Genomic DNA, 20,930 nt, shown 5'->3' with positions numbered 1-20,930 from the left:
AGGGACCCTGCAGCTCCCTCCCAAACCCCCTGTGACTGTCAGCCCTGTCCTGCCAGCCCTGCTCAGCTCAGCCCCGCGCAGCTCGGCAGAAGAAACAAAACCTTCCCTCCCCCTGCCCCCCGACACAGGAGCACCTGCACCTGCATGGAAGTGGCACTGTCAGAGGAGATAAGAGGGGGAAAATCATCATTCCAGATGGATCGCATACACTTATCTAAGCCCCTAATGCAAGAGCCCTATAACCAAACAAGTCCCTGCCCGTCTATAAAGCAGATTTACAGCAAAGACACATTATCATTTTTATCAGCCCACTGAAAGTTTAATAATCATTCATCTACTGCTCTAAATAGATGCAATAAATAAATCCAAACATAGCTGAACTACTGGCCGCTCCTTTGCTACTGTTATTGTTCCAGATCACAAAGACAACTAGAGGAAAAATGTCAGTCTGCTATCTTCCAGTGCACCTCTGGTAGGAAGCAGCTGTGAGAAGGTTTTTGTATATGAACGGATGAGGCCAGCTCATTAGAGACCTGACACAATGACACACGTGAGCAGGAAAGAAAGGCTATTCTTCATCTTTCATTGAACATCATCAAGTCATGCTCAACCAGATCATTTTTTTTCTTTTATAAATCCCACAGACACAGTACTGTGTTTGGGCAGCTTCTCCAGCAGACACCTCATGAGAGCATTTAGCTCAGTGACTCCTTTGCACACACAAACAGCAATTTCCCCTCTTTGCATCGAGACGATCCTTTCTGGGGAAAGCAGCGTCTGCAGACAGCATGGTCAGACCTGCTCACCCGGGCTGGGGCCGACACCGAGCCCACCAGGACCAGCGCTCCTCCCTGTCCTCCTGGGCTCACTGTGCCCCCCAGCACTGCATCCCACCCAGCGCCGAGCACGAGGTGCTGGCCCAGCCGGGACAGGTGACATCTCCCTTGCCAAGCTTTACCACAGCTCTCCAAAAGGCAGAGAAAGGGAGTTTTGAAAAGAGCGCGTCTGCTGAAGCAGGCAGGGTGGCAGCAGGAGGTGCTGGGCTCCAGAGGCAGCCCGCAGGGAAGAGGCTCCCGTCCCCACCAGCCAGGTCCCGCCTGTGCACAGGGGGAAACAAGCACAGCCGCTTATTATTCCACTTCAAAAAGCAAACCAAGAGGAGCATGGCAGCATGCGGCACGGCAGGGCCAGCACAGGTTCCCTACCACATTGAAAAAGCCTGGACAAGAAGCATCACTAGTCCCTGCCTGACATCCATCCTGTGCCAGCAGCTACTCTCACCCTTCCAGGCTTAAACCTTAGTTAATCCTGATTAACTTCTTTGCTTCACCACATAAGAAGAGAGTGAAGCTCACAGGAAGGGACCCGGCGGTGGCAGATGAGCTGCCGGGTGCTGTGTTCCCGAACAGACACGTCCTGCCAGGCCATGCGCAGGAGTACAGCCGGGCGGCCCCACAGGAGTTGCTGTTGACCTTCATCTTTAACAGCAGAAATGGGATTTTGTTCTACAGTAACACTTTTTTCTTGCTATGCTAGCAGAGCAATCGGTGGGGTTAAGGAGCAGGGGAATGCCACAAGCGTGAAGCGGTTCAGTAAAGAAGAGTCAGAGATTGCTCATCCCAAGAGCAGTATTTAAACCAAGTGCATCTCCAAAACATGAGCACCTTGAAGCTGTAAGAGTTACACACAGCTACTATGAAACCTTACACTAAATGCGGGTTTAAAAAAACAAAAAATATGGAAGCAATGCTATTAACAATAATCCCTGCTCTGCTAACAGGGACTCATTCCTGGTTCAGACCTAATTCTGATAATCCAACTCAATCAAGTTGTTATGATTTTGCTGTACACACTGCAAGTCACAAAAATAAGGCAGCCTTCATCTTGTAGAACAAACAAAAAAAAAAAGCCATCACCGCAGTTCTGGCATACAAAGGGTCTTGTTATAATAAATATTGACATGCTTCCGTGTGCAGCTGGCTTAGCTAGGAAGAAAGGCTCAGACAGAACACAGCCTCATCATCACAGGAGAGCAGAACTCCACAGAAGGCAAAGGCTGAGGATTTGGACAAGTATGTACAGTTTTTCAAACCCAATTAGTTTAAATAAAAATCCTTCTTGCCTAAGACCCCACCATCAACTCCGAGCGCTGCAGACTGACTCCCCATCACAAAGGCCTCTCTGTCCTCACTATCTGGCACTCCCAGGAACTTTGCAGGCAGGACAGCTCCCTGGAAAAAAACAAACCCAAAGCACAGCTCCTGCTCATACAATGGATGTTTGTCACCATTGTCACACCATCACAAAGGAGAAAGAGGAAGCACAAGCTACAATATTGGTCCTTGTTATGAAAGCAACAGCTCTGTTCGGGCAGGAAAATAAAAACCACTGAGCAATCGGAAGAAAATTATTGTTAAAACAAACTGCAAACAAGCACTGGACCAACCGGAAAGTCATCCAAAGCAGAGAAAAAACCCACCATCCATCACCTCCGCCACCGTGCTGCTGTCCTGTTTGATTGGGATGCACCGTCCTGTTTCCTCCTGCTCCCACCCCGAGGAAACAAACCGATCCGTGGCCACGTCCCAGTCCTGTACTTCCCCGCCTTGTCCCACTGCCACCGCCCCTGCAGCTCCTGCAGCCCCGCTCCCGTCCGGCATCCAGACTTGTACAACTCTAACAAAGTCAATGTTTCACGTCTGTGTGTAAAACGGCCTCGTTTGCACACACACCGGGGTGAAAAACCCTGATTTAGGGACAACACTCCTGGGTATGGGATGGGGAGGTTGCAAACAGCAGCACCAGCTGCCTCCACGGAAAAAAAAACCCACCTGAGCATTTAAAGGGTTTTTTTTTTGGGCCTGTAGGATCAGAACTGGGAGCAAGAAGTGACGCAAGGAGGAAAAACCCAACCCCACGGAGACTCTTTGCTGCGAACGTGGCTGAGAAGAGAAAATCCCATTGGGCCACAACCAAAAAGCAAAGAAAATGGGTGGGGGGAACGGACTCACCATGGGGCCCCAAGAAGGACAGGGAATAGATGACAGATTCCCCCAGCACTGAGAAGAGCAAGTGGCTGCCGTCGGGGCTCCAGCACCCTGTCTGTGGGACACAGGGCCCTGTCAGTGCCCAGCACTCACCCCAGGGTGCCCAGGAGGGTTTAGGGGCTCTAGAAAGCAGTATCTACACTGGGAGGCAACAACACTGGGCGGGCCCTGCCGGGGGCGGCCCTGTCTACCCGCCAGCCCGGGGCGGCCCCGTCTACCCGCCAGCCCGGGGCGGCCCCGTCTACCCGCCAGCCCGGGGCGGCCCCGTCTACCCGCCAGCCCGGGGCGGCCCCGTCTACCCGCCAGCCCGGGGCGGCCCCGTCTACCCGCCAGCCCGGGGCGGCCCCGTCTACCCGCCAGCCCGGGGCGGCCCCGTCTACCCGCCAGCCCGGGGCGGCCCCGTCTACCCGCCAGCCCGGGGCGGCCCCGTCTACCCGCCAGCCCGGGGCGGCCCCGTCTACCCGCCAGCCCGGGGCGGCCCCGTCTACCCGCCAGCCCGGGGCGGCCCCGTCTACCCGCCAGCCCGGGGCGGCCCCGTCTACCCGCCAGCCCGGGGCGGCCCCGTCTACCCGCCAGCCCGGGGCGGCCCCGTCTACCCGCCAGCCCGGGGCGGCCCCGTCTACCCGCCAGCCCGGGGCGGCCCCGTCTACCCGCCAGCCCGGGGCGGCCCCGTCTACCCGCCAGCCCGGGGCGGCCCCGTCTACCCGCCAGCCCGGGGCGGCCCCGTCTACCCGCCAGCCCGGGGCGGCCCCGTCTACCCGCCAGCCCGGGGCGGCCCCGTCTACCCGCCAGCCCGGGGCGGCCCCGTCTACCCGCCAGCCCGGGGCGGCCCCGTCTACCCGCCAGCCCGGGGCGGCCCCGTCTACCCGCCAGCCCGGGGCGGCCCCGTCTACCCGCCAGCCCGGGGCGGCCCCGTCTACCCGCCAGCCCGGGGCGGCCCCGTCTACCCGCCAGCCCGGGGCGGCCCCGTCTACCCGCCAGCCCGGGGCGGCCCCGTCTACCCGCCAGCCCGGGGCGGCCCCGTCTACCCGCCAGCCCGGGGCGGCCCCGTCTACCCGCCAGCCCACAGCTGATCTGAGCCATTGCAAACGCCTAGAGAACGCTCCACACGCACAGATCCGTGCTAAGGACTGGAAAGAAAAAAATATAAAAAATAATTTCTCATGGCAGAGAGAAATGTCAGGTTTAAAATGCAGAAACGGGCAGAGATCCTGCGTTTCAAGCAGATGGAGCAGAGGCGATGCAGCAGCTACTGGCGGGTGAGTGTTTCACCTGCCCTCACCATGCATTAGCGCTGGCCAGGCTGCCCTTGCCCCTGCAATCACAACACAAACCATTTATAAAAACCACTGGTTTTAATGGCATTTTCCTTGTTTTCAGCAGCAGCACTATGTGATTCATGAACCTGTGGGATGGGTTATTTCTTGAAGACCAACCTAAAAGGTGAGATAATACTACCAAGAAAAAACAGCTAAAGGCAAAGAGCATCTAGAAACTTGCCCCCTCAAAGGCCTCTGTCTGCAAGGACTCAGAGACACTCACTTAGAAAAGAATTTCCTCTGCCCCAAGAAAAGCCTACAGATATAAGAATGAGCAAGAGGATAAGTACTATCCTTTATCCCAAAATACGCTCAGTGCCTGCAGAAAAGTGTTAAGGAATCAGGAAGTGTCTTCCCCCAATTATACTCGGTACCAAAATGGGAAAAAAGCAAAAAAACCCCAACATACATGGATTTCTAAGCATGCTGGTTAAAGAGCTTTTTGACTACCAAATAAATATTACTGTCAATAACTGTTACTGTTGGAGTGAAAGTGCAAAGTGACTGTCCTGAAAACACCTTTCACCCGTAAAAAAAAAAATAAAGCAATGAAGATAGAAAATGTTCCACTCTCTATCTGAAACAAGCTTGGTGGGGATGTTGCTCTTGTTTTGGGGAGAGGCAGCAGTTTGCAGAGTGGAAACACCAATCTTCACCTTTCTCAAATCTAAGTCTGTTGTTTACATCTTTAAATTAACTGTGCAAATCTGCTGCTGAAAAAAATTAATTAAGAACACAGAATATAATAGCAGGTTCAGGCTACTTAACTGTCTTTGGAGGCGTTAATTTACTATTAAAAGTAATTGACCCCGTAAGGAGTACTTGACATAATGACAAAGTCATTCTGAGCAAGACACAGGCTGTTGATGTTGTGTGGTGCTGAGCAGGACCTACTGGGACAAGATACCCCCAGCAAAGACACTTCTTGGAAAGCTCCAGGGGACTTGGAAGGTAGAAGATCGATGGGCTCCTGCTACATCAACAAGGAGCAGAAAAGCATTCGCTTACCATTAGTGACGCCTGCGAATAAGCAAAGAAAGTTCCACTCTAAAAAAAAAAAAAAAAAGACAGACTTGGAACTTGGCCTTAATTGGATCCACAGACCTGTTTCTCTTTCTCCTTCTGTCACTCTTATCTGAACACCTCTATCACAGGCCTGCATAAATGGCATTTCTTGGCCTAGAAAGCGGTCTGTTCTCCCCTTTGATTTTATCAGTTACGCTGGTAAAAGATAATTCTGGTCTCACAGGCTTTTATTCCTGTTACTACTCAGGAGAAATCCACAATTTCTCCTCCTGCCAGAATGCTCTAGAGTGGTGAAGGATTATGATAAAGGCAAGTGCCCTGTGTTGCTGCCAAGACTCGCAGATCAGCTCCCCCAGCACTGCTCCACCAAACGCAGAGAGCGCCAGACCCATGCACAGCCCTGCCAGCGCCCACGGCATCCTCCGGAGAGGGCAAGCGCTGCCACCCCACCAGCACACTGCCATGACGGGGGTGACACCGCCTGGGAATAGGAGACATGAAGGGATGAGATGCTGGGGTGTCACTCCAAACAGCTGACAGTTGGGAGGAGCCTCTCGGCCACCCCACCACCCACAGACCCCACGGACAGCACACCCCGGTACCCGCGGTCTCCACCTGCTGCCACACCCCATCTCAACCAAGGCAAAGAGCCAGAGGACGTGTGAACGACATTCTTGCTGTATTTTCATGCACCTCTGCATCCCCTCTCCAATTCACTCTGCAAAAAAATTCCCCTAAAGCAAAGGTCTTTAAGTTAATGGTGTGGAAGCCACCACCCGCCCTGTCATTTTCTCATACAGCCAACTGTTTTATATGCCAGGGAGTTGCTGTTACAGTAAGACTTCACAATGTCTGTACTGCTTCGAGAAGCAAGGTAGGCCTGGAGCGCTCTCAAAACACTTGTATCTCACTTAATCCCAAACCACCGCGGGGTGTTTTTAAGCCACAAGTGTGGAGAACATGGTCTCTATCACCACAATTCCTGGGGACAGCACGGAGCCCACATCGGGGCAGGAAACGGCACTGTCGGACCAAAACACAGCGCGAGGGCTGCAGCTGGGCCAACACCACGGCATTAACATGAATTAGTTGCCATCCACCCTGCAACTCATTCCCCAAACCAGCCCCAAGTCCCAAGCGCTCGGGGCCGCTGCGAGGCCCCTCTCAGCTGTCACCTCCTCTGGGCGTGCCTGCAGCTCCTGGCGCCACAACAACAGTTACTCACAACTTTTCTAACGGTAGCGTGACAGCGGTATGAACCAGCAAAACGGGCACTTTCACCAGCAAAAGGCAGCCGGCTTCCAACACCATCAGTAAGGGACGCAGTGGCAGCACGCTCACCTCAGGGACAACGGAGAGCGGAGGGACAGCTGCCCGCACTGGTGGCACCGACACACTGTCCCTTGGCCTGACGCCCACACCAGCCAGGGTCGGTGTCCCCTGAAGGACAGCGGGGAGCCAGCATGGCTCTCCAGAGCCACCGGTGTGCAGCCCACCAAGCCAGGGGCTTTTCACACTGGTCCAGAGCGTGTAGCAGCAACGAGGCCCCACCACGGCCTGACATCAGAGTGGCATGAGGCACCCGTGGGACACGAGTTTGCCGGTGTCACTCATGCGACACGAGGGACGCGGGTTTGCCGGTGCCACCCGTGGGACACGAGGGACGCGGGTTTGCCGGTGCCACCGCAGGCCTCTCCCAGCGCAGCCCCGCAAAGCCCGGCAGCCAGGCGAGGGGCTCCCAGGGCCGTGTCGTCCCCATGACAGAAGGGAGGGCACCGGCGGGCCGGTCGCGGTGGGACGGGGCCCGGCCGGCCCGGCTCCCTCGCACTCGGCCCTCCCGCCCCCGAGCCGCGGCAGCCGCCCCTCCGGCCCGGCCCGCTCACCTTGAAGTCGCGGCTGTGCTGCGGGGTGTACTCCAGCGTCCAGAGCGCCCGCACCAGCTGCGCCAGCTGCTCCGTGACCTCGCCGGGCGCGGGCGGCGGCCCGTCGGCAGCGGGGGGCGGCCCGCCGCGGAACTGCTCCAGCGCCAGGAACTCGGCGAAGAGCTCGGTGTTGCTGAGGCACTGCAGGATGGCGTTCATGAAGCAGGTGTTGCCGTGGTTGCGCAGCCCCGCCACGCCGGGCACGGCCTCAGGGCCGCCGGCGGGCCGCGGCGGGGGCTCGGGGCTGCGCGGCGGGCCCGGCGGGAAGCAGCTGCCCAGGCCGCCGGCCGCCTGCGGCGGGGGCAGGCGCGGGGCGTGCGGGCCGCGGGGCTCGGGCTCGCTGCTGTAGTGCGAGAGGGTGGAGAGGGTCTTCAAGACGCGGCTCATGAACCCGCCGAGCGACCGCCCGGATGGGGACGGGGCCGGTGCGGCGGCGGGAGCCGGGGCCGAGCCCGCGCCGCCGCCCGCCGCCCGCCCGCGGAAGAGCCGCTTGCTGAAGGAGCGCTTCTCCTTAGCGCTGCCGGCCGGCCCGGGGCCGCTCACCCGTGACATGGCTGCGCGGCGCAGCGCGCATCCCCGCCCGGCCGCTCAGCCCGCCGGCCGCCGCATCCCGCCCGCCGGGCCGCTGCCGCCGCGGCTCCGCCGCCTCACGGCGCCGCCATGCAGCGGGCGGAGCGGGGCGCGCCGTCACGTGACTGCGCCGCCACCTTGGCGGCGGGCAGGCGTCACCGCAGGGCCGCCATCTTTATTGTGGGCAGGGGGCGGGGCGTGGTGGGCACGGGGTGGGCGGGGCGGGCAGGACCCCGCCCCGCCGCTGTCCCGGTCCCGCCCCGGCCCCGCGGGGACCAGCGGTGGCGCTGGCACCGCGCCCTGCCACCCGCGGCGACCCCCGGGGCTCTCCGCCCTCGCCGCGGCCCGCAGGAGCCTGCCCGCGTGTGCCCGTCCGGCCCCGCCGGTCCTGCCAGCCCTGCTGGCCGCCGTGGGGCGGCGCTGCGCGGCCGCGGAGCGGGGGCGGGGGCGGGGCGGGCCGGGGCGGGCCGGGCGGGGCGGTCGACGGGGGGTAGGTGCCGGGGCAGCCGGCCGTCGAGCCATCGGCAGTGGCGCCGGGGCCGGGAGCGCAGGATGGCCCCGTCGGGCGCGGAGGGCGGCCGAGGTGAGGCGGGCGGGGGCGCCGGGGACGTGCGCTGCCTCGGCCGGCGCGACCTGCCTCGGGAAACGCTGTTTCACGGTGAAACGTCCGCCGGGGGCGGGGGTACCGGTTGGCGGCTCCGCAGTCGGTGGCGGCGGGACGGCGGGGCCCTGTCAGCGCGGGGCTCCGTCCGGCGGTGACATGGCAAACGGCAGCGGGCCCCCGCTGTCCCGGCCGCTGTCCCCACACCCTGTCCCCATCCCGCCGGCCGCGCTCACTCCCCGTGTCTCTCCCCGCGTTTCTTCCCGCAGCCGCCACCATGGCCCCCGGAAAGAAGAAGATCACGGCGCGGATCAAGAGGACGCTGCCGGTGCGGGGCCCGCAGGCGCCCACGCTGAGCGAACTGATGCGCTGGTACTGCCTGAACACCAACACCCACGGCTGCCGCCGCATCGTGGTGTCCCGGGGCCGCCTGCGCCGCTTCATCTGGATCCTGCTGACGCTGAGCGCCGTGGGGCTGATCCTCTGGCAGTGTGCGGAGCTACTCATCAACTACTACAGCGCCTCGGTCTCTGTCACCGTCCAGTTCCAGAAGCTGCCATTCCCCGCTGTCACCATCTGCAACATCAACCCCTACAAGTAAGGCTCGGGGTGCCGGGCAGCCGACAACATGGGCAGGCGGTACCCAGCTCCTGGCCAGTCTGTCATCCCCTCACCAGCCCAGCACCAAACCTTCCCACACCTCCCCTACTGCTCACCAGGAGCCCTTCCCACCCCTAGGGTTTCCCTGTACTGCACTTTGAGTAACGTGTTCACCTCTGTGCCGATGCTCTTCAGACGCATGTGGGTTACGATCGCACCCTTCACTTGCTGCCTGCTGAGCTAGACTCAGTTGATTTACCTTTCTGCTCCAGACAGTCTCTGGTCGGCTCTGTGGTTCACTTCAAATTCCCTTTATCCCAGGACCAAAGTTCCAGGAAAAGGAACATCTGTCACTCTTTTGTTGCCTCTTTTTTTCCTTATAGGATGCTTTGACTTTTTCAATCAACGATACTTTTTGTCCTGCCAAATTACACTTTATGTTGATACCTGTTCTGCTGCCGGCTACCCACCCCAGTCCCTGCAAGCGATCCAGCTCTCCTGTGCCTCCTGGCACAAATGCAGTTGTATTTCCACATGCTCTGCCTCTCTGGGCTGCTAACACAGCCTGCAAGGAGCTCGGGACTTTGCAGGGGCATTCTCTGCAAGTTCAGGCTGCTTTGCTTATGATGGTCTTTGCTCTGAGTCCTGGCCGTGGGCGCAGCGGTGTCTGCCCACACCGCTGTGACCTGATGTGGTAGTGAGGGATCGATGTGAGTCTCCAACAGAATTCTTTTCTAAGCGATGGGATTAACAGTGTGGGGGGCAAAATGCTGCAGCCGGGTGGTGAGGTGAGATGGGGTGGGATGTCACTTTCTGTCACGTTGTCTCCAATGCAGGTACAGTGCCATGAAAGTCTATTTATCTGAACTGGACAAGGAGACAAAAAAAGCTTTGGAGACTTTCTATGGATTTTCAGAGGGCAAGTCCAAGGTGCGCCGGTCGGTGGATGAGTGGAACAGCACAGCAAGTGACTTCTTCAAGCAGATCCCTCTGCTGCAGTTTGAGGATTTCTCTAGGACAGCGACTGAGCTTCACAGTGGCCAGAAGAGGAGAATAGAGGGCAGCGTCTTCCACAAGGATTCATCCATAGTGAACTCTGGGGATTCAAATGATATCATTGGCTTCCAGCTGGTGAGTGTCGCTCCTCCTTGGTCAGCAAGTTCCTTGTGAGGCAACGAAGGGGTGTTTTGGGTTGATGTCCCTCCGGCCACTTCTATTGCTCGCTTAAGTGGCTTTGTAGTGAGTAATAGTCCATGCGCTCCCCTGCCTCCTCTGCCGTGGCTCTCTGGCTGCCTGCAGAGCCAGCTCCAGCTCTCAGGAAGAGAAATGCTGTCCTCAAGCCTGTGCAAATAGACTTAGTGCCTTCTGTGACCTTTCCTCTGGGCCTCAAACATTTGATCGTATCACTTAGCCCTGAATGAAGGGTCTTTGATGTTCCTTTATCCCCTTTGTGCCACTATAACCTCTAGGTGGTTATTACTGTGGAAGAGAAATGGTATCACACATACCTTGTAGAATACATAATTTCATTTCATCTGAAATGCTTTTTCCCCTTTGTAATTATCAGTGCGATGCAAACAACAGCAGTGAGTGTGCACTTTATACATTCAGTTCTGGTGTTAATGCTATCCAAGAATGGTACAAGCTGCATTACATGAACATCATGGCTCAAATTCCCTTGGAGACTAAAGAAAAATTGAGTTATTCTGCTGATGACCTTCTACTGACATGTTTCTTTGATGGCCTATCTTGTGACAAAAGGTCAGTGCACAGAAAATACCTGCCAGCTTAACAGCTTATTTCCAAGTACATAATACATAGGAATTGAATATTTGGTATTTGCTGAATTCCAGCAGGAATCGTTTCCGTTTTTAAATGAAAGCAAACATTCGTGGTTTTGTGAACTTCTGTTATGCTCTTTAATTTGTCTTAATTCTGCTGTCCACAGTTCAGATATAATCTTGGGTTTTGGCAGAATCAAATCTAATGATCAATCAAATGATGGTGGCAGTTCAATTCCTGTGTGTCCAGGTAGCAGGGGAGCCGTCCCCTCGTCCTGGGGACAGCAGCAGAGTTAATCCATGCCGTGTGGGGATAAAATTGCACCTGTACACAGGCTGAGCAGTTTCCCCACAGCCATGCACAAAGTGAACTCCACTGTACCTCTCATGACTGAAGGCAATTTGCTTGTGCATGTAATCATGCAAATGCACAACATCTTTTCCTGGAATCGAGACATTTGCTTGAGTTGGGAGGGGATGCTCGCAGGAAGGACATGAATGTACTTGAATCACAAAGGTGTGTCCTCAGCCTCCCCTGCTCCACAGTAGCTGTGATATCTTTTGTGAAAAAGGAAGATTTGTGTTCCTTTAGACACTTGGCTGTCCAGTGGAAGAGGATGCTGTCCCTGCCACCTTCCTCTGTTCTGTAAATCTGCTTCCCCCATGCTCTGAGCCCCAGTTCCCACGTGAAAACCTCCTAAACTTTTCACTGCCTGATGCTATTAAACCAGATTATATTTCCATGTAGTCTCAAAATATTAAGAAAAAGACCCACACTTTCCAGCAAAATAAACTGTTTGCCAAAAAAAAAAAAGCAACTATCCAGTTCTGCTATGTCTCTGTCAGAACAAAAAGCCCCAATCTGCTGATTTTCTCCCACAGCCAGTTACAACTGCAGAGGGCATTGTAGCAGTGTTATATTTGTTCCAGGCACTTCACTCGATTCCATCACCCCCTGCACGGCAATTGCTACACCTTTAACAGCGGAGAAAGCGGGACGGTCCTGAGCACCTCGACTGCGGGCAGCGAGTACGGTGAGGAAACCGCGTTTGCGGAGGAACTGTGAGATAACGAGCAGCTCAGCAAACTGGATCCTGCTGGAGAGTGATTGATGTGTTGGCTCTAGATGTGTGAGCTGATTGGGGAAATGCTTGTTTGAACTAGTGCAAACTGTTGCCAGAGAATACAGAGATAATATCATTGCATCACTAATGTTTTCCATCTGAAATTACTGCTTCCCAGTTATGTAACTTTTTGAAGTAAGTTTCAGCCACGTTCTATTATTTGTTTGCTGTACTTGGGGCTGCGGAGGGACATTGCTTGCAAGTGTCTCAGTCTGGCACTGCAAAGGTTTTGTGTGGTTGTTACAGTTCTACTTTAGGCCAGGTAACGTTAAGGAAACCGTGCTGCCCTCCCTGAGCAGCAAAACGGCTCTGGCTGCCTGTGTAACTGCTCCTGCCCTGTCTCTCCTCCAGGATTGCAGGTTGTTCTCTATATAGATGAAGCAGACTACAACCCCTTCCTAGTGACATCGACGGGAGCCAAGATCATTGTCCATGACCAGAACGAATATCCCTTCATTGAAGACATCGGCACAGAAATTGAGACGGCAGCGGCCACCTCCATAGGGATGCACTTTGTGAGTGGCAGCAGCCTTGTTCCAGGTGCACGGCACCACTTCCTTGAAACGGGTGTAAATATGAGCTGATATGATGTTTGAACATAACCAGTAGCTGGAAGGCATCTAATACCTCACACTTGAGCAGCTGAAGTGCCCCGAGAAAAATCCTGTGATAGCACTTTTCTGAACCAGGTTTTCCTGTTGGAAAATCAGCTCTTTATAAACCAAACAGCTGCTGGGATTTTGTTTGTTCTCCCTTTTCTCCAACCCCTTGCCTTTCCAGGGGATTTTTTTGTTTTGTTTTCACAGCAAAATCCCCAACCACAGAAATGTGTACTCAAGTGCCCCATTTCACTTTAGTTTGCAGCCCATGCAGGTTCCAGGGGTGGCAGAGAACAAGCTCGGGTTGTGGGGAACCCGCGTTAGGGTCAGGTCTGTAGGAACGACTGCAGCTCAACTATTGTTATTTGTTTGGGTGTAAGTCTCCTCTTGCTGAGTTTCTTGTCATCCCAGCTGTGAAGAAACCTGCCTGGGCTGTGAGTGCTTTTGCCAGCTTAGTGAAGCCCCTTGTTACTGTCAGCAAGGGCGGGGCGGGGGGCGGGCAGAACCTCCAGGGTTCTCCAATTAGTGTAGCACAGACAAGGCATTTGACCCAAGGGGCTTCTCTGGGTAGAGCAGTGAGCGGTGCCAGCGGGCTGTCCCCTTTCATCTGGATGGGCTGTTAAAGGAGCAGTTCAGTTGTGCCTTTTCTCCCCCGATGGCTGGGTGAGATGCATCAGCCAGCCTGCTTATCTGTCCTGGCTGGGTGTGCCAGATCGAGATAGTCCATGCATTAGAAAAGACATTAAAAACAGGGCTGATGGGTTTAGAATGTGCAGGTAGTTAACTATCTCCAGCCGTCTGGAAAACCAGCAGCAACTGCTTGGTCTAACCAGTAGGGAAAAGTGCTGCCTAGCAAACAAACAGTGAGCAGGAGAACCAGAATGGTGCAAAGGATGAAAAGTCTTGCAAGACTGTTTCCTTTGTAACTATCACACTGTACTGGAGAAAGTCACCGCAGACAGAGTCTCGGTATTTAATGTAATATTTACCTGGCGCAGTAGATTTGGACTGTTGCTTCTAGTGCAACAACCAGGATGGAACATATCTCAGTGGTGATGTTGAAAAGATTTGGCAGGAGGAAGCAATCTGATTGCATCCTAACAGGCGAGATGGAAGCTTGACTCCCCTTCTGGACTCAACCCAAAAGCTACCGCTTGTTGTTCTGCCAGTGAAGGAGAGCAGGGAGCCTGCCGGGGCAGTGCAGTTGTCAGGATACCCATGTGCCCATCGGTCCTTGCACCCGCACCCAGACACATGCAGGAGGACACAGTGAACACGTGCTGCACAAATTCTGCTCACTGCAGGCTGGAGCGTGGCAGCCGCTGTTTTCCAAATGCAAGCGTTAGTGTCTCGGTTACCACTCCTGTATTTCTGCCATGTACTAGGACTGCCCCCCCGCCTCCAAAAATATTCCAATATGTTTGGAATGCAAACAAGGCATCGCTTGGTAGGAGTTGCAGTGCTTTAGTTAAATATTTAGTTTGGAAATTATTTCAGCACCTGAATGAACATGTAAGCTTTTGTTGTAGTATAAAGCCATGACAAAAAAAAAAATCTCTACAAAGGATCTGTCGTCTGCTAGAAGATCCAGCAGCAGAATGAGGCACGAGGCAGGTGTCCGGGCATTAGATTGCCTGCAGAAGTTAAAAACATGCCAAAAGCTGTTTTCGTTTAGTTTTCGTAAGTAATCCATCTCTAATATCGAAATGCTATATTTCTGTGTTCCCTCCAAAGAGGGATTTGAGCATCTTTCTAAAAGAGCTGATCCATGTAGCGGTGACGCTTGCTGTAGGGTTTGGGCTGCAGATCTGTGCTCAGTGCCTTACGGGTGAGCAGGCATTTCTCGGGTTCCTCCTAAATCAATCCTTTGTAGGATCAGCCCCTAATTTCAAACTCTGTAGAGAAATATAGGTTAATGGATTCGTAAATGGGTGGAATTTCTTGTAGTCTCAGGCCACTCTCTTGGTTCTGAAGTGGATAATTACTGCAGAAAGACAGGAGCTGAGGGCTGAGTGAGGCTGGGCAGCCCGCGGGGTGCAGGGATGGAGCTGCTCAGGTCCGGTGGAGCTGGGGCTCCAGGCCCCAGTTTCAGACCTTGCAGGGACGCACTTGGCATTTCAGAGCTCTTTTCTCCAGGCAGATTGCAGAACAGGAAAAGGTGTTAGTACTTATTGGAGATAAAGGTCAAACCAGTACCTGGAAGAAGTCTTGGAGGAGATGTGAACCTTTGAATTGGAGTGATTCTGGAGAGGTGCTGTTGAGTGCCAGCGGAGCCTGAAGTGCTCTTTTACCCACAGAACAGGAGCAGCACAACAGCCCAGGAGGGTTTGGGTCTTCACAGAAAACCAACCAGACCCCAGCAGCAATGGCCCTTCTCTCGAATACAAACAGCAGGATAAACGCTGCACAGCCTCCAGGGCTGAGCAATGAGAGAAAACATACACATGAATTAATCTGCTTTCAGAAATCCTCACTGTTACTGTTATACCATCTCTGCATTCCTGCAGAGGGGTTCAAGGAAGACAGCAGATAACCCAGCCAGAGCAGTGTTTTGGGAAATGGATGTTACAAACAAAATCCCCCTTGTTCTGACAAATGATTGACAAATCGTTTGAGATGCCGGAAGGTGAACATGCTGTTGGAGCCTGCCCCATCACTTACCGTTTCAAAATTCTCATGAACTGCCACTAAATCCTTTGGGTTTTTTTACTGTGAACTCCAAAAAACAAGATTTGTTCTTTTCTGGTTCTCAGACTCAGTCTCGCAAGCTGAGCAAACCCTACAGTGACTGTACGGAGACTGGTGAGGACATACCAGTGGAAAATCTCTATAACAAGAGCTACTCACTCCAGGTAAATCTGTTGCATTTAGTTTTATCAGTCACTTGAAAACTACATTCATAAAAACCTTTACAGTATTCTCTAGTGTGGGATCCAAGATTGTGAACAGTCCAGCTGTAGAGTCGCTGCTTTTAACCACTGATGTAAAATGCCACAGCACTTTTAAAAATCCAAGTTTTATTCCTAAGTGGTTGATGTTTGAAGTTCCCTTAGGCGCCCTGGTAGATAAAGGGAGAACATGAGCTCATTAGGCAATTTTCAAGCAATGTGAGACTGGAAAATATTGGCCAAGTAAATGTTGCAGCTTAGTAACCCTTGAAGCCAGAAATTGTGACCTTTAGGACTCCAAGAATAACAGATACCATCTAATCAGTATCCAGATAGCAGAATGTTTGTTTACAGAGTAAGTTTCCACTAATTTTGCATGGTTTCTGTAATTGGGTCCTCTTGGAGAGTGTCGGTTGTTCTGGCACCCTCCACTTGAAGAACTGTAATTCCATTAGCTGCTGCCTACTGCAAAGGCTGTGCCTAGGCTGGATTTTTATTTTATGGGTTATTATGCCTGATATCTGCTGAGATTAATTGCCAGGTAGGATCACACAGACATTATCTCAGGTTTTTAGTAACAGTACTTCACCAAAACTCAGGACTCACAAGGGCTGTGACGAAAAGGCTTCATGGCTGGGACTTCAAAAAGAGAGGTTCAGTTCCTGCTTGTTCCAACAATCAAGTGTCTTAGCACAAAACACTGATTCTGCTGCCCTGTTAATCCTCACAATTAAGGCCTCCAAATATGCACCAACAAAACGTGGTAGAAACTGAGAACATTTTCAGCAGGGAGTCACATCCCTCACCTCGTTGTTTCATCAGCCACGTGCCATGGCAGACACAAAACCTTCTCCTTGGCTGTAGCAACTGCAGCACTGAAGCTGTTGATGGCTGTAGGGAAACTGGGGGCACTCACAGGACACCCCCAGAGAGGATTACCTTCTTAGTTCTTTCACCAGAGCCTAAACCCTCCACAGCACTTTCTGCCTGTGTTTGTGTTCACTCCAGCAGAGCCCAAGGCCCACGGGAAGGGGGTTCCCCTCATATTGCTACCGTCCTCAGCAGGATGTTTTTGGGGCGCACGAGCCCGGACCTTGGCTCTGCGGGAGCGCAGCCCGTGCTGCCCAGCCTGCAGCTCTGGTTTCTCTCCCCAGATCTGCCTGCACTCCTGCTTTCAGAAGGCCATGGTGGACTCGTGCGGCTGCGCCCAGTACGCGCAGCCCCTGCCCGCCGGGGCAGAGTACTGCAACTACAAGAAGAACCCCAACTGGAGTAAGTGTCCCACAGCTCCGCATCGCCCGCGTCGGTGCATCCCTGCGCAGCCGGCACAGCCCTGCCCGCACCCAGAGCCCACGGCACAGCCACCTGCCACCGCAGAGCCCGAGGCTGCCTCTGCTGCTCACATGGACTCCTTTCTGACACTTGTTCTTATTGCTTGTCATTTGTGCACACCACAAAAGTATCGAGTGGTGGACTCGACTGTGTGAGGCAATTGTTCGTGCTTATAGGAAGTGACAAACACTTCTCTGAGTATTTTGCGACATTTATAGGGTAAATCTTTTTATCCCCACCACACAGGTGATGTCCACAAAGGCCACCGACACCCCAGAAGCCCCACTCTAGCACAGGTAGCAAAAGATCTTTGCTTTTCTTCCCATCTTCTCATACACGTCTCCTGCTCTCTCTTGCAGTGTACTGCTACTACAAACTGCACGAGAAGTTCGTGAAGGAGCAGCTGGGCTGCCAGCAGATCTGCAAAGACGCCTGCAGGTGAGTCCTGCCCGCGACCAGGGGTGAAACGCTGCGTGCGGGGGAGCTCGCTCACCACTGACAGCTCACAGCCTGCCTCTCTCCCCAGCTTCAAGGAGTGGGCGCTCACCACCAGCATCGCCCAGTGGCCATCCGCCGTGTCAGAGGTCAGTTCCTCATTGCACTCTGGGGTGACAGCGTCATGGCACAAAGAGGCATTAAATAAACCCTGAGGTTTAGTGGGAAGTCAGGGCCCTGGGGTGTTTGTTAGCACTTCAGTGATGCTCAGTCTGTAGTGTCCAGGTCTGGGCTTCCCCTCCAGGAGTTCACTATTAAACTAAACTTTAGCTGTGGGCTGGGAGGTGCCCCTGGGACAGCTCGCCCATCACACACATTCCGTTCTGGCACCCCAACTGGTCCAAGGAGGTGTGGAGCATGAGCTCCCTTCCCAGGGGATTTTCACACACATGCACACAGCTATAGCAGTATTTTTGGTCTTTTTTCCAGGACTGGATGCTTCGAGTTCTCTCTTGGGACAAAGGGCAAAAAATCAACAAGAAGCTGAACAAGTAAGTTTTCTTGTATGCGTTTCTAGCTTGCACCTCAAGCTCAGATACAATCTCAGCAGCCCTAATGATGGCAATTGGGGAGAAAGCTCCCTTGGAGCGGCCTAGCCCTACTGGTCCAACTGGTTATTTGCATAGTTCTTCAGTATGTTTCATGTTATTGTTTTACTAAGCTCTCAGCCTGCCTTCTGTGTCTCCTCTCAGGACGGACCTCGCGAACCTCATGGTGTTCTACAAAGACCTGAACGAGAGATTCATTTCAGAGAATCCTGCCAACACAGTAAGCGAGCGCAGCCACTCCCCGCTCAGCACCGGGAAACTGATTCCTCCTCCCAACCAGGCTGGAAGTTTTCACTTGGCAGGGAGGGTCCCATCCAGGCAGGGCCAGGAAACTGGGGTGCTCGATCCTGCCCTTTGCAGCCTTTTATCTGGAGCCACTTTTCCAAGTGTCCAGTCCCAACCCTGCAGCGGGGCAGCCCATGGGCAGTGGCAGCTCCCGCTGAAGCAGAGCAGGAGAGGACAACATGGGCAGCCAAGCGAGGGCTTGGCTGTGTTTGACAGCACTCACACAGACCCTTCCTGCACACCCTAACAGTGCCATGGACGCACGTCCAGCACCTGCAGGAGCTGATAACCTTGTGCTCTCCTCTCTTCCAGCTTGTCATTCTTCTTTCCAACTTTGGAGGCCAGCTGGGCCTTTGGATGAGCTGCTCGGTCGTCTGCGTCATCGAGATTGTGGAGGTCTTCTTCATCGACTCATTTTCCATTGTCATGCGTCGCCAATGGCAAAAGGCAAAGAAATGGTGGAACAACCGAAAGAGGGACAGGTCAGGGAAGCCACCGCAGGCCAGCGATCTGGAGAGGCAGGGCCACGACAACCCCGCTTGCATCGACGAGGACCTGCCCACCTTCAACACGGCGCTGCGCCTGCCAGTGCCCCAGGGCAGCCCCCTGCCCAGGACTCCCCCCCCCAACTACAGCACTTTGCGGCTAGAGACTGCCTTCACGGAGCAGCTGCCCGACACGCTGGAGGTTGGGCAGCACTGACGCTTGTTTATGCACCCACCCAGGTGCCAAAAGAAGAGGTGGGTGCTGGACCCACGTGTCCAGGGTGATGGGCACACGTCCAAATGAGCACTGAGGGGCTGGTGGGTCAGACCCATATTCAGGGATTGAACTTGCAGACGAAGCTTTTCTGAGCAAAGCTCAGACACAAAAGCCAAGGGCTCAGAGACGTTGGGAACTTCAGGCATCATCCACTCTCAAGTAGCATTGCAGGAGGTGGCAGGAGCAGGACGTGGCACTGAGCTGGGGTGGCTTGTCAGACAGGGTCACACGTTGGCACCAGCTGGCACACCCCACTGCGTGGGCAGGGATTGCTCCACTGCAGACTGATGCCACACTGAGTCTTAGTGCTAATTGCTCTTTGCAGTGTGGCTTGACTTGGGGGAAAAACCTGGGGCTTTCAGGAGTGCAGCATGACATTTGTAGGAAGGGACGTGACAAAGGTCTGGGAAGAGCACAAAATGGATCAAAGGCAAGCTCTCAAGCTGAATTTTCATTAGGGACCTGATTCCAAAGGTGGCCTGAGGAGCTCTTTATTCTGAGATGAAAAGTGAGAATAGCCACAGATGTGCTTGTAGAGCAAGTTAGCACACAGCTGGAGTACAGGAACAAAGTCATCTCAGGAGAATCATCTGAAGAGGGCACAAAGTCTAATTTGTATCGCAGTAATGAACTGAATACTCTGCAAGCTCGCTCCATTTACATTGCTCAAGCTCAGGCCTTTAAAGGGAACCTCAGAGGAGCTCATTAAGCAGCGCGTGGCCTTGGCCACACGTGAATCCCCAGAAGCCTCAGAGGGACCTGGCTGCTCTCTACCTGTTTGATCTGGGCAGGGACTTGCCCTCCCCTGGCACCTGGTTTGCTGTCCTGGTGCTGGCAGTGCCAGGGGAACCAGAGCCCCGCGGGGGTGCATCTGCCCGCTGGTGTGTCCTCCTCATGTACACCCCCCTGTTCCTCAGCACCACAGCCACCCCTGCGTGTGGCCTCCTGGCAGCCGTTGTGCCGGATGCCGCCCATGCTCCCCATCGGGCAGGAGCGCGGTGGGGAGACCTGGCCCCGTGCCCCCCCCTCGCTCCAGTCCCACCACAGCCAGCTCTTGGAGCAGCCCAGAGCACACATACGGTGCTGGGGATGGTGTCACCTGCACTGGGCTGGCTGCTCAGGGTTTGTGTAGAGCAAGAGTGAGTGAGAGTGTGCATGTAAGAAAGTCTCTCTTCTCCTTTCTCTGTATAAGCTTATTTTATATAGGACAGCAAGAATTCAGAAAGGTTCTTTAATGTGCAATAAAACATATTTTAAGTGGATTATTTAAATAGCTGATAAACTAAGAAAAAAATAAAGATATATTTTTGAATAACTGCTTTTTTTTCTTTCGTAAATCAGCAATATGCGAGCCTTCCAGTACCTAGAGGGGACCTACAGTGGCAGCCAGGAGCTGTGTCACACAGACACACAGCTGTCACTGGCTGGGTCCCAGAATGTCCCCTGGGTACCGGGGAATTCCCAGTGCAGGCAAAGCCCCACAGCGAAGAATTTGTTAGAGCAAAGCCAGACCTCAGCAAGAGCTGTAAAGCCAATGATGCTTCAACCAGTGGCAATTTCAGAAAGCCTTGTATTTTTACAGGTTCCCTAGAGCAAAACAAAAGCGTTTTAAAATAAACTAAGAGGTGCCAATCCTGCCAGAATGCAGGTGTATTGACCAGTCAAACTTTACAGCTGATGATTGCACTTCTAATAAGGAAAATATTTGATTGAGGGCGAAGGTGCCGAAGCACAGCATTCCCTGCAGCTCTCCGATCGATAACCCAGGACATGTGTCCTGCCAGACACTCTTGGCATGAACAGTCACTTTAAACTCTTCAGAAAAGCATGGGGTTTTTGTAGATGCTTTTTGCGCCTACTTCTCAGGGCAGGTGCAGCACCTCTTCTCCTTGTAGGAGCAATTCTCGGGAGGCAGAAAGCCACAGAGCAGCTACAGAAATTGACTACTTCATTGTGAATTAAACACTGAACTCTATGGAAGTCCTGAGTCACCTTAAACGGAGAAATCTATTATACCTGGGACAGTATGAG

General features: G+C 54.1%; 2 protein-coding genes across 7 annotated transcripts in view; one reads left to right on the top strand and one right to left on the bottom strand.

Moving 5' to 3' along the window:
* Positions 1-8,021, bottom strand: part of USP31 (ubiquitin specific peptidase 31) — a 29,420-nt gene extending 21,399 nt beyond the window's left edge. For 3 of the 5 annotated variants that reach the window (XR_014185329.1, XM_082064802.1, XM_082064804.1), the window contains exon 1: positions 7,276-8,020. Coding sequence is in view for 4 of the 5 variants with exons in the window: in XM_082064802.1 (XP_081920928.1) it covers positions 7,276-7,866 (591 nt within the window). In the remaining variant the exon portion in view is untranslated. Of the gene's footprint in view, positions 1-7,275 lie in introns of all 5 variants that reach the window. The other 2 variants (XM_082064805.1, XM_082064803.1) reach the window with 2 other exon arrangements.
* On the top strand, positions 6,663-20,171 carry SCNN1G (sodium channel epithelial 1 subunit gamma). 2 transcript variants are annotated; one of them, XM_082064807.1, is made up of 13 exons: positions 6,663-6,705; positions 8,755-9,082; positions 9,922-10,216; positions 10,653-10,846; positions 11,797-11,900; positions 12,342-12,505; positions 15,343-15,441; positions 16,632-16,749; positions 17,169-17,247; positions 17,336-17,393; positions 17,734-17,795; positions 17,997-18,072; positions 18,450-20,171. In XM_082064807.1, the coding sequence occupies exons 2-13, from the start codon at positions 8,763-8,765 to the stop codon at positions 18,837-18,839; spliced, it is 1,959 nt and encodes a 652-aa protein (XP_081920933.1). In that variant the 5' UTR covers positions 6,663-6,705; positions 8,755-8,762; the 3' UTR covers positions 18,840-20,171. The 2 variants fall into 2 exon arrangements, with proteins under 2 accessions (XP_081920933.1, XP_081920932.1); XM_082064806.1 differs by lacking the exon at positions 6,663-6,705 and adding an exon at positions 8,344-8,467.
* The last annotated feature ends 759 nt before the right edge of the window (positions 20,172-20,930 follow it).

The sequence above is a fragment of the Streptopelia decaocto genome (assembly GCF_964273445.1).
Source record: "Streptopelia decaocto genome assembly, chromosome: 13".
In the NCBI taxonomy this organism is placed as follows: Eukaryota; Metazoa; Chordata; class Aves; order Columbiformes; family Columbidae; genus Streptopelia; species Streptopelia decaocto.
Note: the sequence above shows the minus strand (reverse complement) of the source record. Positions and strands in the feature narration are given on the sequence as shown.